The sequence below is a fragment of the Ambystoma mexicanum genome, chromosome 5p (assembly GCF_040938575.1).
Source record: "Ambystoma mexicanum isolate Mex_15411 chromosome 5p, UKY_AmexF1_1, whole genome shotgun sequence".
In the NCBI taxonomy this organism is placed as follows: domain Eukaryota; kingdom Metazoa; phylum Chordata; class Amphibia; order Caudata; family Ambystomatidae; genus Ambystoma; species Ambystoma mexicanum.
In genome coordinates, this window is record NC_090930.1 from 687,812,909 (window position 1) to 687,828,318 (window position 15,410).

At 44.9% G+C, this 15,410-nt stretch overlaps 1 protein-coding gene across 2 annotated transcripts in view; it reads left to right on the plus strand.

Moving 5' to 3' along the window:
* Positions 1-15,410, plus strand: part of NUP62CL (nucleoporin 62 C-terminal like) — a 724,508-nt gene that overhangs the window by 627,685 nt on the left and 81,413 nt on the right. For both annotated transcript variants that reach the window (XM_069613059.1, XM_069613058.1), the window contains exon 12: positions 7,109-7,175. In XM_069613059.1, coding sequence (XP_069469160.1) covers positions 7,109-7,175 — 67 coding nt within the window. The remainder of the gene's footprint in view (positions 1-7,108; positions 7,176-15,410) is intronic.

Here is a 15,410-nt window from a genome sequence, read left to right on the forward strand (position 1 = left end):
ATTCCTTGTATATTTGGGTTATATGCATTAGTGTGAGGGTCATGTACTCTTTGGACACTGGGTCATATTTTAGTTTGCTACATAGGGACCGCCCCTTTAGGATAGGGAAAGATAGGCGTTTCTTACCCCTTTTCATATTAATGAATTGCAAATATTGAGAAAACTATACCGTTGTGTCGGTCTCACAGTTCTGACCCCTCACAGCTCCACTCTATAATGATGATTTATTATTTTTAAAAAAGTAATCATCCTTCCTGCTGCTGTCACTGTTGTATATATGGGTTTACTGTGCTAGGGGAATGCCAAGTGTTGCCATGGGGATGATGAGCATTCTTTATATGGAGTCATTGGGTTGTGCATGGTTGAGGTCACAATGCACTGCTATGGAACTTAGGATTTGTTATGTATTGTATTTCGGAAGTTGGAGATCTGATGCTGTCCTGGTTGGGCGTCTCAACTATATGTCTGATACGTGTCCCAATAAATCTGCTGTTATCCTCACCTGGTGTGTCTTGCCTCACTACATTGGCGACGAGGATGGGATACTGAAGAAGTCAGAGAGAACAACCCAGGCAAGCCTTGATGGTAAAGGAGTTTTTTTTTTTTTTTTTGAGACCCCCAGCCCGGTGAATAGTTGCAGACCTACTCTGCAGTCCTTGTTGATTACCCAACGATAAGATTGCGGCGGTCCTTGAAGAGTGGATCACCGTTTGCTCGCCGTCTCCAGCTTCGCACACGTTGCCTGGTACCTGCAAGTACAGAGGTCGGCAGCTGCCAAACCCGAGTGTTGTCCGGTTGCAACACAACTAGTGGTAATTTTGTCGTAGAAGTATCGGGACACGGCTGTTGCGTTGTGCTGTGTCTGCAACATGGCGAGTGCAGAGCGGTGCGCGATGTGATACGGCTCTCAACGAAGTGTGTACAGGATCTAGTCTACCATCTCGCTGTGCTGCGAAGAGTGGGTGGCTTCACCGAATTCCTACTTCCTGTAGTCGTAACCCGGCTCATGTGACCCAGAATTTGATGCACAGACGGCGAGCGCGTACCTGGTCACGTGATGGCATCACCATTTCTTTTCCCTTCGAGATTGATCAACCGCCCAGGGCCCTTTTGGGAAGGCGGCGACGTGCTACCTGCTGAAGAAAAAGGTCGAACATACAGAAACAACGTGGCAGGGTTTGCTGTTGATTGGTAAATTTAACAAAACCTTGGTCACGTGAGTGAAAAAGAGCACTACTGCTATAGAAGATACTGATAGTTACTCCTAACATGGCTTTGTCTGGTGTCCCTGGCCCACAAATGTTCATGCCTACACCGGGCCCTCCTAGGATCAAGTGGGGCCCATGGAAAAGGGGATTTTTGCATTATGTTAAGGCGACATGTGGCAATGGTATGTCTACGGAGAGGAAAGTATCCATGTTAATGCACTTTTTGGGCTATGAAGGGCAAAGAATTTATGAAACACTGCCTGACATTGCAGAATTGGACATGGAAGATGTTGGTAATGACTTTGACTATGCTTTGCTTAAATTAGACAAACATTTTGAGGCAAAGATCAACACAGTGTTGGAACGTTATCATTTCGGAATGAGATTCCAACATGACGGTGAGTCAGTAGAAGAATACATTACAGCTTTGAGACAATTGTCATTGAATTGCAAATTTGGTGGGTCATTAGATGAACATATAAGGGATCAGTTCATGTTACATTGTTCAAATGATAAAATTCGAGAGGAAGTGTGGTTGAAGGACGATCCTGATTTAGATGAAGTTATAACGATTGCTAAGAGGATAGAGCACACATTGAAGTGCGTGGCGAAATTGGGTACGAAAGAGACAAAACCTGTTCAGCCTATTGAAGTTTTGAAGATTAGTGATCCTAAGAAGGGGGGTACTAAGGGGAAAAGGAAATCGAGAAATAAACTTGTAAGAGGGAATGACTCAGATCAGAGCAAGAGGTGGGCTGGGCAAGCTCAACTGAGTAATAAAAATACTCAGAAGGAGGTTACTTATAGAAGTCCAAGAAGAGAGGAACGTTTGTTTTAGGTGTGGGAGTGCGCGTCACTGATCAACTTCACCGATATGTCCTGGCAGACAAACAAATTGCTCTATATGCAATAAGTGGGGGCATTTTGAAAACTGCTGTAAAAATTATCGTATAGCTGGGGCTAAAGGAACCGTGTTTGTTGAGGAATGTGAGGTTGTATCATAAGGAGAGGGTGAAGAGTCCGAGAGTGAGGTAGTCACTGTTAATATGGTGAAATGTTCTGAAAATGACGAGTGTGAACATCCTGTGGCGTGGGTTAAGGTGAATGGGCAAGAAGTAAGAATGTTAGCAGACTTGTGTTCAAAGATTACTCTGTCAAGGGGTACTTATGAAAACATAGTACATGATCGGATGGAAGATCTAACACCATCTGATAAAAATCCTGGGGACTACAATGGCCGGAAAATAGAGCTATTGGGTGCTGCATGGCTCACTTCAGTTTCAAAGGGAGAAAGACCTATGGCAAAATATATGTTACAAGGAAGGGGGAAACTTTACTCGGGTGGAGAGAACAAAGAGGTCTGAGCATCAAACTGGACCCTAATAGCGAAGAACAAGTCCTTAACATTGGAAATGTCAGAGGGCCTAGTAGAGTGGGGGATGTGAACAGTGATTTGATAACGAAATATCCCAAAGTCTTCACTAATGGAGTAAGTTGTCTGAAGGGTATGGTGCACAAAATTACGCTAAGAGATGGGAGTAAGCCAGTGTGTGCGAAACTGAGACCATTACCTATGACGATGCGTGATGCTGTGAAGGACGAACTAATGAAACTGGAAAAGGCGGGTATCATTGAACCGGCCAAGGCCGAAGAGTGGATTTCCCCGGTTGTGGTCGTAAGGAAGCCAAGTGGTGAATTAAGAGTGTGTATAGATTTAAGAGAATTGAATAAGTGTGTCATAGCTGATCGACATCCACTACCCAATATGGGTGAATTATTGGGTCGAATTGGTAATGCTAAGTTTTTTGCGAAGCTAGACATTGCAAGTGCATACCATCAAATAGATTTAGATACTGAATCGCGAAAACTTACTGCATTCATTACGTATGAAGGAGTTTATCAATTCCGACGTATGCAGTTTGGGCTAATATCTGCTTCATCTGTATTTCAAAAACTGATGGACAAATTACTAAAGGGAGAGAAAGATGTCTGGTGCTTCCAGGACGATGTGTTAGTGTGTGGGAAAACCGAAGAGGCATTGAGGGAAAAAGTGGAGGTGGTTCTAAAGATATTCAAAGAGCGGGGAATTACGTTACGTGGTCAAAAGTGTGTCTTTTGCACTCGTACGGTGGAGTACTTGGGCCATGAAATATCTGAGGGAGGTCTTAGACCCAGGAAGGATTTGGTTGATGAGATAAGAAGAATGCAAGTTCCGAAAAGCAAGGCAGAATTGAGGTCATTCTTAGGTACCATAGAATTTTACCATCGTTTTGAAGAAAATTTTGCGGATAGAGTAATAAACTTGAGAGCTCTGCTAAAGAAAGGTGTTGAGTTTGACTGGGATAGAACTTGTCAAAAGGAGTTTGAAGAAATAAAATTGAAAATTGATATGGCGAAACCATTGGCTATGTACGACACCAAGAAGAAGACTATCTTATCGGTGGATGCTAGCGAAATGGGGATTGGAGTGGTTATGTACCAAGCAGGAGCGGATGGTATGGAAGATGTAGTTTTACATGCTTCACGCATGTTGAAAGGGGCTGAGTTTAATTACTCAGTTATAGAAAAGGAGGCCCTAGCGTGCCATTGGGGAATTGAAAAACTGAAAAATGTTGTGTGGGGTCAGGAATTCACTTTGCGAACTGACCATAAACCATTAAAGGCAATCTTTGAAAGTAAAGGCCTGGATAAAGTCTCAAGAAGAGTTGCATGCTGGGTAACCAGGTTACAATGCCTTAAATTCAATAAGGAAGTTGTCCCTGGGAAAAGCAATGTACAAGCCGATTATGCTTCGAGGTTAAGGGTGGATAGTAGTGATGATGAAGAGAGTGAAAAGTGTGGTGATGTTGGTAATATGGTATTTGCGACCACTGAAAGGGTGATACAGAGAGAAGAGTGGATTGAAGCTCTGCAGTCTGACGATATGTGGAGACGCATCATGGGTTTCGTCAGAGAAGGTTGGCCGGAAAAGAGATTGTTGTCGGGAATGGAGAGATCATTGTGGGAAGTAAGATTGGAATTGTCGGTGAGGGATGGCGTATTATATTGGTGGGACAAGTTGGTTGTTCCTGGGAGTTTGAGAAAAAGGCTGGTGGAAATTGCCCATTGCGGTCAAGTGGGTGTATCCAAGACTAAGAATGTTATAAAGGCTGATTATTGGTGGCCATGTTGCGATCGAGAAATCGAGAGAGTCGTTGGTGAGTGTGTAGTGTGCATTAAATCAGGAAAGAATCTTTCGGCTGTGGTCCAATCAGTAAGAAAGACATTGTGTGGCGTTGTGTACCGGAAGATGTGTGGCAAGATCTTGCCATTGATATTCTGGGCCCTGTCGATATGGGTAGAGGACGAGGAAGGTTTATTATTGTCTTAATAGATATGTTTTCAAGGTGGACGGAGTTTAAAATATTGAGGGATGTTACAAGTCAATCCATTGTGGAGTTTTTAGAGAGTGTTTTTGAGAGTGAGGGTTTGCCAAGGACCCTTCTCACAGACAATGGGCCACAATTCACGGGTAAGTTGTTTGAAGAATATCTTTATGTGGAATTCGGCACAAGAAGACTGCTTTGTATTATCCACAAGGGAACGGAATGGTTGAGAGAATGAACCGTTGTATAATGGATGGTATTCGAGGAGCAAGCGCATGTGGTGGTGATCGTAAAGTAACAGTCAAAGAGCGTTTGTATGCTTTACGGATGGCCCCCAATGCTGAAACGAGAGTAAGTCCCTTCGAATTGATGAGAGGGCGAAGAGGTAACACTGTGTTATCACCGGCATGGTTGGGAAGAGTGAGGGAAACCAATGAGGTTGTAGAGGAAGTAAAAAAAAGAATGGAAGAACGAAAGGGTAAATGGGCCGAGAGGATGAATGAGAAGACCCCAAAGAGGAAAGTAACAATTGTTGAGGTGGGTGATTGGATCAGAATACAGAAGCCCGTAATAAACAAGAAAGGGGATCTGTTGTATTCGTATCCTGTCAAGGTTGTCCAAGTGTACAAAGGTGCCGTTAGGACCGAAAGCGACCAAATTTGGAATTTGTCAAGAGTTACAAAGATAAGAAAGTAATTGTCTTAAATCATCCCTGTGATATGTCAAAAGTGCAATGTCTGCTGATGTTATATTTGATATTTCCATTTTTTTATGTTAATACCCAGTTAAGTTATGTTTCATTTGTTATTAATTTTAGGCTTTGTTCAGATAAGGGGGGGGATGTGTTGTATATATGGGTTTACTGTGCTAGGGGAATGCCAAGTGTTGCCATGGGGATGATGAGCATTCTTTATATGGAGTCATTGGGCTGTGCATGGTTGAGGTCACAATGCACTGCTATGGAATTTAGGATTTGTTATGTATTGTATTTCGGCAGTTGGAGATCTGATGCTGTCCTGGTTGGGGGTCTCAACTATATGTCTGATACGTGTCCCAATAAATTTGCTTTTATCCTCACCTGGTGTGTCTTGCCTCACTAAAGTCACCCCTTCTCCCTACTGCTATATCCCTCTCTCACCATGCCATACCCCCAAGATCCTCACTCTGAAAGCTCATAGCCTCTTTGATACCAGCCTAGAACTCCAAGTGTATCATGTATTTTCTTCACTGCCAAGCAGGTAGGCTAAGCCTTCTCAATGGCCGCAAAATCTGTCGCAGCCTCACTTATTAATCCGTGAAATGCCTGATCCCGAATGTTTGTTCTCAGTAGGATGGACTATTTTCCAGCCTCCTCATGGGACTCCCACTGAATTCCTTTACCCCTCTCGTCAGAGTCCTGAACTTTACCACATGTCTGCTTGGAGCTTGCATTTTCTTCACCCATCTTTTGATCATGCTAACTCTCCTTGCAACCAAATTAATTATCCTATTCTATAAATCTAACTATGGGCTGGCTTCCCCCTACTCGTCCAACTCCATATTTTGATGCTTCCTTTTTACACTCCCATGATCTAAAGTCCACCTCACTTGCGCTGCCTGCTACTCTTTTTACCTCCTTGTCGTTACCTCTGGATCTCCATGCCTCCTGACATTAAGAATGCTACGAATGTTCTGGACTTCAATGTGCTTTAAAGCTCCTCATTTCTCTAGGGGAATCCGAAACATACAGTGACATCTTCCGGCGCTCTCCACCAGCCATGATCCTCACCCCGTTTTCATCTGTTAATTATGGGAAACTATTGTGAATTGCATAATTTAGTCAACACTGCTGTAAATTATTGACTTGTTAATCTGTACTGTCCTTTTTGTTTTCTGTTCCAATGTCCCTACCCAGTCCATCTTGTGGACATTCACATTTCAATGATCTATATTTTTGTGAAGCACTGAGAAATTAATTCAAAATAAATGGCTGTTTACTAATGGACCATCTTCCAGAAATTCATTCATATTCATTGGAGGGGCTAACCAATTTGACCATCTGCCTGATGTATGAGCGTCACGGCTGTATATGCACGAATGGGTGGTGGTGGAAGATTCCTACCGATATGGTTAAACAGCCATGAGATGCACCTTTCTCTACTGAGTGGCAGGGGAACCACAGGTTGTGAATAGGAAGAAGATATGGACGAAGTGCAGTCACATTAAATGTAACTTTCAACAATTGTGGTGGAGCATTGCAGTGCCATTTTCTTGTGAGCATGTTTCATCCATACCGTCTTTTATATATTTATTTTGGTTAGCATCGCATTTCAGATTTAAATGTACTCACTGTTGCATGGTTCCTTCATGAAATATTGTATATATGCTTTATTCTTTGGATTATTTGAATCTACTGTCCTTGGCCGAAAGAAACTTTAACTCCCAAAGAGATTGAGACCAATCAACTGAAAATTGTTCCGTAATACTGTATGGATTCATTGAAATGTAATTAATATTCCCATTCTCATAAAATAAGCTATATTGTTTTCTTTTCAGCTTCAGCAGATCTGCAAGATTTTAAATGCGCATATGGACTCACTACAGTGGATTGATCAAAACTCTGGTATGATTTACGCTAAACACATTTTTGGGTGTCTGAATAGCGATGGGAAGCTAGAATTTTTAATTTGCAAGGGGACTAGTAACAGATGCAATTTGTGTGCTTATTTTCAAGTTACTTACTGAATCTGAAAGAGGTTTTTAGTGAGCAAGGGTAATTAGCGAGAATAGATTACCTTCTCAAAATGACTCCTATGTCCGGTCCCCTTCCCTCCATACTGCTGAGGGGTTCCAATGTGAGGGGACCAGAGCCGTTTGAAGAGAAAAGTGCTCAATATACACGCATGTGCTGTGGCTTCATGTCTACACATATAATGGCTCAGTCTTCCTGCAACACGAGTCAGTCCCCGTCTCTTCATCAATGTGAAGTGACTCCTGTGCACCAGTGGGATTTTGTTTTATTTTCCTGCTCTTTTTTTTGTCCCCTGTTAATATTTTTAATTCTTGGAATGTATGTTGGGGAAATTAGCGTTTTTGTTGTGAATTTGGCGGTGGCTTTCCACATGCTCGGTCTGGAATCTGTGCGCTCGAACAACCACTGGGGACGTCTGTGCCGCTTGCAGCACTTTTTCTCCTCGTGTTGAAATGAGGTGGGAGGTGATTGTTAGGAAAGATTTCATAGTTGTATGTAATTTACCCTCCATGTGTCAACCCCCAAACGTTTTGCTGCTGTTTAGACACCATTGACGCCAGAGAAGCACAGCCTTCAGCTGCACTCATCTGGGCTTTCGCTCACACTTAATGGGGAAACGGACATGCCCTTAAGACAGTCAGTACTGGGAGTCTTTGTGTCCCTTAGTCCTTTTCTCATGTTTCAACTTTTGTGCAACATGTAACAAGTGTGCATTGTATCTTACCTTACAGCACACTTGGGTCTATAGTCATTTCCAAAGGCCCAAGATACTCTCGCTGGACTTTTTATGAACTGTGCAGATGTGTCATGGACAGGACTGGTGGCAGCTATCATTTGGCATTATCTTTAACCCTTTCCTGCCATGTTAACCACGTTTGGCACAAATGGGTGAACTGGCTCCAAAATGGCCATGCCACGCGGTTCTTTGTCCTGTCCTTTGGCCATCTTGCCCCTTCGCCTTCCCCAGGTCGAGTCGACCCAGGCCAGTCCTTATTTGGTCATGCACTTTCCCGCGAATCCCAAAGTTTTCTGGTCCCAATACACATCCTGGGTGCCAAAAGGTCTGGAGTGCCCTGAATGCCTGAGACCGATGTGGTCTGTGATTGGTCCACGTATGGAGTTGAGTGCCTGTGAGCAGATCTCCCATTGGGTCCTCTCCGTTTTGGCGCAAAGGGAACGTTGGATAAGAGGAGGCTGAAAACACCACTACCAGGTCAATCTCCTGAGTTTTCACTGAACAAAGGATAGGATCCAAGTATCCTGCAACTACGAAGCTGAGTCAAGGAACCATTGGTGACCCGCTGGAAGGTTTGGCACCCTGAGCCCGCTGTCGTCCCGTGGGACCCCTCTGCATCTGGTCCTCCTAGAAGGTCTGCGAAGACGCTTCGACCCATTGGAAAAGTGGGACCAACTATTCTCAGCACTTTCACCAAACCCTGCAAGTAAGCTTTCTCAGAAGTGTCGCTGGGCTGACCAGCTTACGCAGGATCTTTGCTGTGTCGCCGCCGTCGTTTCGAGGAGGCCCTCTAAACTTGGTATACTGCTAGCTCTGTGTCCACGGCACCCTCACACCGAATTTCGTACACTTGGCATTCCCAGGTCTGAAGTGAGACAACGGCGCCCGGACCGGAGTCAACGTGCTTACCGTGTTGCCCTGCTGCGGCAACGTCCTTTGAAAGTCCGCTGCATTTGTGACCCTCTTGCCCCTAAAGCCTGCTGCAGTGAAACTGGGTCGATTCATCCACCCGGAGCGGAGAAATCGCCACTGTCCCATTTGGGAATCATCGCTGGATCTCAGGAACTAAAAGGTGCCGAGACGTCCTTTCTGCTGCATTCGAACCTGCAAGCGAAGTGGACTGACCTGCCGAAGTTTGGGTCTCCTTGCATCAGGGACCGGTGAGTAATCAATACCCCAACCGGTGGCCCCTAGCGCAAGATCCCATTTTTATGCACAAGTGGCCCTTGGGGGCCCTCCTCCTGTCCACCGCTGTTGCGAAATAGCGACTACATCCCAAACTCTCGAACTGTCTCTGCTTTCAAGTGGAGGTTCTTCTTGAATAGTGGGAACCTATTCTTCATCGCCTCATCCACCTTCCCTGAAGAGACCCTGTTTTGCCCATTGGAAAAACTGCATTCATTTGCATTACATATACTATTGAGTACAAGGCTCCCCTCTTCTTGGGGCTTGGACTGCCTCTTAGTTAGGTGAATAATTGATGTTGAACTGGGCCTAAAGATCAACTCCACTGCCTGCTTTTTTCCCATCTAGGTTGTCGACATATTTCGTGCAGTCACCCCTTTAGACCCCCCTGGTCTTAGTGTTACTGTGATTCTTTGCTATGGTCTGTTAAGGCCTTGTAATAAATGTGTCTATATTTTTGATATAACACCTGTCTGCAGTAATTTGTAGTGTCCTTGTTCTCTATGCTCATTGAGGTCCCTCAGTCACCCTTACCCCTCCTGAGACTTAGTCTTCACCGCCTGCCATAGCTACCCTGATTGGTCTGGCTTGTCTCCAGAGGTTACCCTGTTCCAAGAAACTAGGTTGGCCTTCTGAACCTCTGCCCCTCCTGGTCAGAGTTCAGAAATCCTTCGTCAGTGATCTTCTCCAGGTTGCTGATTGATCAATTTGCTGCAGCAAAGAGCGAGAAAGAAGGTAGGCACCCTTGACTCCCTTATCTTGGTGACTCCTTCAAGCGGGAATCTGGGCCTCATTATAACCCTGGCGGGCCGGTAACGTTGGTACCGGTAGGCTTACCGGCACCGTTGTTACCGGACCGGCAGAGTACAAGTTTGCGGGCCGGATGCCCTTCCACCCGCCAGGTCTGACCTGGCAGGCGGAAAGGCACCCGCTCGCAGACCTTGACGGTAGCACCAGCACCATTATGAATGGTGCCGGTGCTACAGCCTTTCCCATTGAGTCCTATGGGAATGGGGAATAACTGTTTCCGATGCCTGGCTTCAGGGACCGCCGGGGCTGTAATGCCCCGGTGATTCCCCATTACCAGGTGCCGGAAAAATACACAACTCTGGCGGCGGCCTGCCGTTTTTACCAGCACGGCTACCACCGGAGTTGAATTGAGGCCCTCTGTGTCCGGGAGGGATCTTAATGATACTTGTGCGTCTAGCCACTGCACTATTGAGTATAACCCCAATCCTACCCAAGCTGTTACCAATGGTGACACCAAGGGTCTTTGTGGAGCCTGGGACCATACCTGCTGCTGAGATAACCCTTCAAAAGGACAATTGGGTGCAAGGGCCCGTTCCTTGTACCATAGTTTGGGGCAAGGTCTTCAAAGTCTCTATTAGGCTGTGTTCCGAGTCGGGTTGCCATAGCCTGCAGGCACAATGTTCAACACCAAGTTTACTTTTGCTCAGTCTGGCTAACAATCCCTTTAGGCAGGGAAAAGGGCAGCAAGTCGCAAAACACAGGTTGCAGGTTCTCGGATTGCTTCAAGGGGCTTATGCATTTGTCAGTTATGATGAGTTAATTTTAGGGCCTCATCAGAGATTCCACTACAGATGCTTCTCCAGCAGTTTCCACTGCTGGCTCCTGTGATGGGTCAATCAGCACCGGATCTATCCAGTGCTTTTCCGCAATGCTGGATCAACGTAGGCCCCCGCAATTCCGTTGCAGCCTCAGCAGCAAAATTCAACATTTGCAGCTTGTGGCACCTGTATGTCTTGGACCAAGAGATCTTCAGTATTGGTTATTTTATTGATTTTAATACTTTTGAATATTGTCACCTCTCAGGCTGGGGCCTTGGACATTTTTGCACTATTAACATAGAACAAATGACCCTTCTTTTTTTCCATTGTTAAACCATAGTCTTGTTTAAGAGCATATGCACTTCTAGGCCATTATGATACTCTGCTGCCAACCCTATTTCTACACCTTGCAGTTATACTTTCAGATTCTTTTTCCACCTCAGGTAAATTAACCCTTAAGAAGAGCTCCTGCACATCTATACATAGCTGTGAGGGCAGTTAATTTAGAAGATTTTGAAGAAGATTGCCTGTCAGTGTGTGAGAGCTCTGTAATTGTGACAATCAAGTTGCTCCAAAAATGCATAAGCCAAAATTTTAGCTAGGACAAATCATACGTCTAAGTAAACTATATTGAGGCTGCACCACCAGGATGAGGCTCCTGGTCTAGTATTACAAGTACTGCACTGCTAAGGGAGAGAAAAGGAAGGCTGAGTGTGTTACAGTGAAGGGGGGGGGTGGGAGAGGGGTCAATACCCTCAGATCAGCCTTGCAACACTCTGTAGGTTTGAAAAATGTGACCGTTAGCCCAGCATAGAGTCCTGTATCAAAAAATAACACGACCATTGTTGATGCCACCATCATTGAGATAAGAGGCAATGGAGCTGCCAGTGTTAGCAAAGCAACTATATTTCTTTGATGGCATCGCCACCAAGGGGCCAAGTGGGTCTGCGGTTATTAGCAGTGATGCAACACCGTTGGCCCATTATCGTCTGAACCCAACAAGGAGGTCCTGTCATGCGTGGTAGGGAAGAATTCCATTTTGGAGGATTCTGACATCCAATTTTATGAGAACTCTAAACTACTTTTGCCATTTCTTTTTGTAGGATCTTTTGACTTGAATTATTTTGGTCAGAGTGACATCTATTGAAGTCACTTTGCCTCTGTAATCCTTTTTACTGTGTTTTATGGTAGCACATATGATTCCTAGGACGAGGGTGCTTTTTAAGCACACCATTATGGCCACGAGGAGATTACTCTAAACTGGTACTGTGGATTAGGGTGTGGGCAGCTGTAATTTTTAGTTTTGGCTTCAGTGGGGCAGCCAGTTTGACTCCATTTGTAGCCAGGTGTGCCTTTTATAGTAGACATTAGTGTTGAGGGTTCTACTCTCAACCATTTTGTTTAGGACTATTACCTTGTTTGGGGAAACCATGAAGAAGGCCTAAAATGACCATTATGAAAAAGTGGACTTAATCTGAACCTTGCCCTGCACCCTCTGTAGTGGTTTTGACTCTGGTCCTTTACCCTAGACAGGCTAATATGGGTGGCCCTGATTGTTTGCCAATTTTTAGGACACGTCTGATTGGCTGGCCACCAAACCTTTGTGTGTCTGCCTTTTGTGCGATTGGAGGACTGGGTTAGACCAGCCCATGATTGAATGGGTAGATCTTTGTTAGACTGTGGCCATTCCTCATGTCTGCTGGGATTTTGCTGGTTTACTTACTTAGATTGCTGGAGGAATTCCTCACAAAGCTGTGTGCCTGGTTATTTAGGACCAGGTTTGGCCATACTGGTTGAGCATTGGGTCCTATACCTTAGCCCAGATTTCATATTTTGGCTACAGGACACCATTCCTGGGCTGTTCCTTATCCTTCTGGCCCTTCTTACTGGGTGGGCTGGAGGTCCGTTCTGGGAGTGTTTCTGGGCTGTTTTTCGGCCTCCTTTTGATTTTATCCGCCTGGTCATAGCGCCTCAAGATAGGCTCACATCGTCCAGAAGGTTAATTGGACATTACTACCCCACCTTTGCACTTTGCATTGGCCGTCATGGGTTGCCTCCATTGTTGCTGCAGATGAGTCTGTTTCCTGCTGGCTGCTCTGCCCTCTGAGCTGTCCAAAGCCACTTGGTTGGGTTTATGCATCTTCCTTTTGCTTTATCCATAGTTGCATCAGCCCCTAGCTGCTTGGACATCATCCCTAGAATGACATATTGTTGTTATTTTGGGTCATCTAGGTAGTCGTTGGTCTGGGGTGTAGGTCCCTGGGTAACCGGATCTTGTAATTCCACTAACTTGTTTTGCTGTGCCTATGCCTAGTTCTCTAAAACTGTTGCAGTGAATACTTGGCTCCAAGCTGGTGGGTTATTCTTTGGATTTAGCATTAGGTGTCCCCTGGGTCCACTTTTGTGGGTTTGGCAGGCCGCCTCCTTGTTCTGCGGTTTGCCATTTGCTTACATTGGTCTAAATCCTGCTTTGCTTCCTTTCTTCCTGGGCCTTTTGTGGCTTGGACCTGGAGAGATTTAGTTGAAAGGGTCTCCCCTGGTATTCCCTGGGATTGCTTGCTGTCTTTTCTGTACCTGTGAGGTAGAACAGACGTACACGATTTATCCCTATAACTGCTGCTGTATCTATTGGATTGGTACGGTCTATTCCTGTGGGGAATGTTTACAATGCCTTTTAAAATGACTTTAAAAGGTATTTTACCTGTACACTGCCATTTTCTACTGCGTCCCTCTTGGGCCTCTACAGTCTTATAATAGACAGAAGTTTTAGCTCGTCCGGTGCTACATGTAGTATTTTTCCTGCATGGTATAGATTAGTATTATTTCTGCTGTATACGAGTGATGGGGAATTACTGTGACAAATCATGTGGTATTTTGGTTGAAGAGCATGACTCCGTAAATGTGTTTCACTGTTCTCCGGGTTCTCTTTTTCTACTTGCCCCTTAACCCTGTATGTATTGTGCCTACCACCATGTAGCAGGCATACATTTAGCTTAGGAGAGGGTAGAGTCTCTCATGGCCCTTTATTGTTTTTATACTGTCATAGATGGCCTTAAGAACACACCAACTCTCAAAGACAGTGTTTTGTATTGCTTGTTTTGTCAAGGGGCTCGCTAGTGGCCATTCCCACCCAAGCACATGTGTCCCTCAAAACCAGGCTTGTCACTAGGGATTGGTAACCCCCTACTATCTAATAACTTGTCTGACTAAATGTGATGGCCTAAAGACAAATTCATTATCTCTCGAACTCCCCCTGGGAACAATCTAGATGGTCCCTACCCTGAAGTCTCCAAAGAAAGTAATTTGCAATGATCTGTGCCTTTCGCCTACTCTGGCCCCACTTGGTCTCTTCCTTCCACGCCCTACTGTTCCTCTCCCTACATCTTTCTGTCTCTCTCTCTTAATCCCCTGTCTACTACTCCACCCACCATCTATCCTTTCTCTCCCTTGCACTTACTATTCTCCCCATCCAATGTTTTTTTTCCCTTTCCCTCCACTATCTGCCTCGACCCTTGGATCCTAGTCTTCTGCTATGCTCCCCTCTCCATGCCACTACTACTTTTTACTTCCCACACCTCTCCATACTACTACTCCCCTCTCCACACTACTCTCCACCCACACCTTCTTGCTCTACTGCTATCGGGAATAGTGCCTGCCTAACATAACTAAATAATGGTGCTAGTATGTCAGTAAGAGTCCAAAATGAAATATCCACAGTCCAAAACCTTACTTGTAACTTGCCCTATCACTAAAAGTAATAACTAAAGATTGCCAGTTTGATTTCTCTCTGGCACGTTCCCTTTTTGGCCTGCTGGTTGTGAGACATTTGGTCCAGGGCTTTCTCCACAAGAAAAATTTGTTGTATTTTCAAACTTAGTCAATAAGTAATATTCGGCTGTACTCTCATAATGTTTCTAATGAACTCCTGTAGTACACATTTCCTGTTAATATTGCCTGGTATTTGCCAGACTTCTGAGGACCTTACTGTGTGAGTCTTATTTTCCTTCTGAATCTAGTCTTTTATGATTCTTCCTGTTTTCAATTTTAAGCTGTCCGTGTACTGAGGTCTGCCTCTTTTAGGATTTGGTTTCTTTTGCTCCTCCTTTTCACTATAGTGGTTCCACAGCTCTTGGGGCCTTTTCACCTGTTTACCACTCTCTTGTTCTCTTCTAATGCTGGGCTCTGCACCTAAGCCTAATATTGAATGGCTTTCACAGCCTTTTCCTAGAATGTTACAATGTTCCTCCCAGTACACACACTCTTGGTTTCTCAGGGTTTCACATTCATTCTTATATTTCATTTCATATTTAGTATGTAGTCAGTTGCCTCCCCCTCTCTCACTCTACCCCAGTACCTTCATTCCCGGGGGTTTAAATTCCTCTGGTCTGGCGTCGAGACTGGGTGGCTTCGCTCTGGTTCTGTTGCCGTCTTCCTGAGTCGCTCGGAACGTGTGGTCAACTCTGGCTGTTCAGCATCGTTAGTCTTGTGAGAGATTTTGCTTCTCCTGATCCTTTTGGTTTCGGTGTTGTTTGCCAGGCCCACTACAGATCTCCCGTGGTCATGCCAACGCAATGGCCGGTCTCTGGCAACGTATTTGCCTTGCTTGCAGCATCAGTC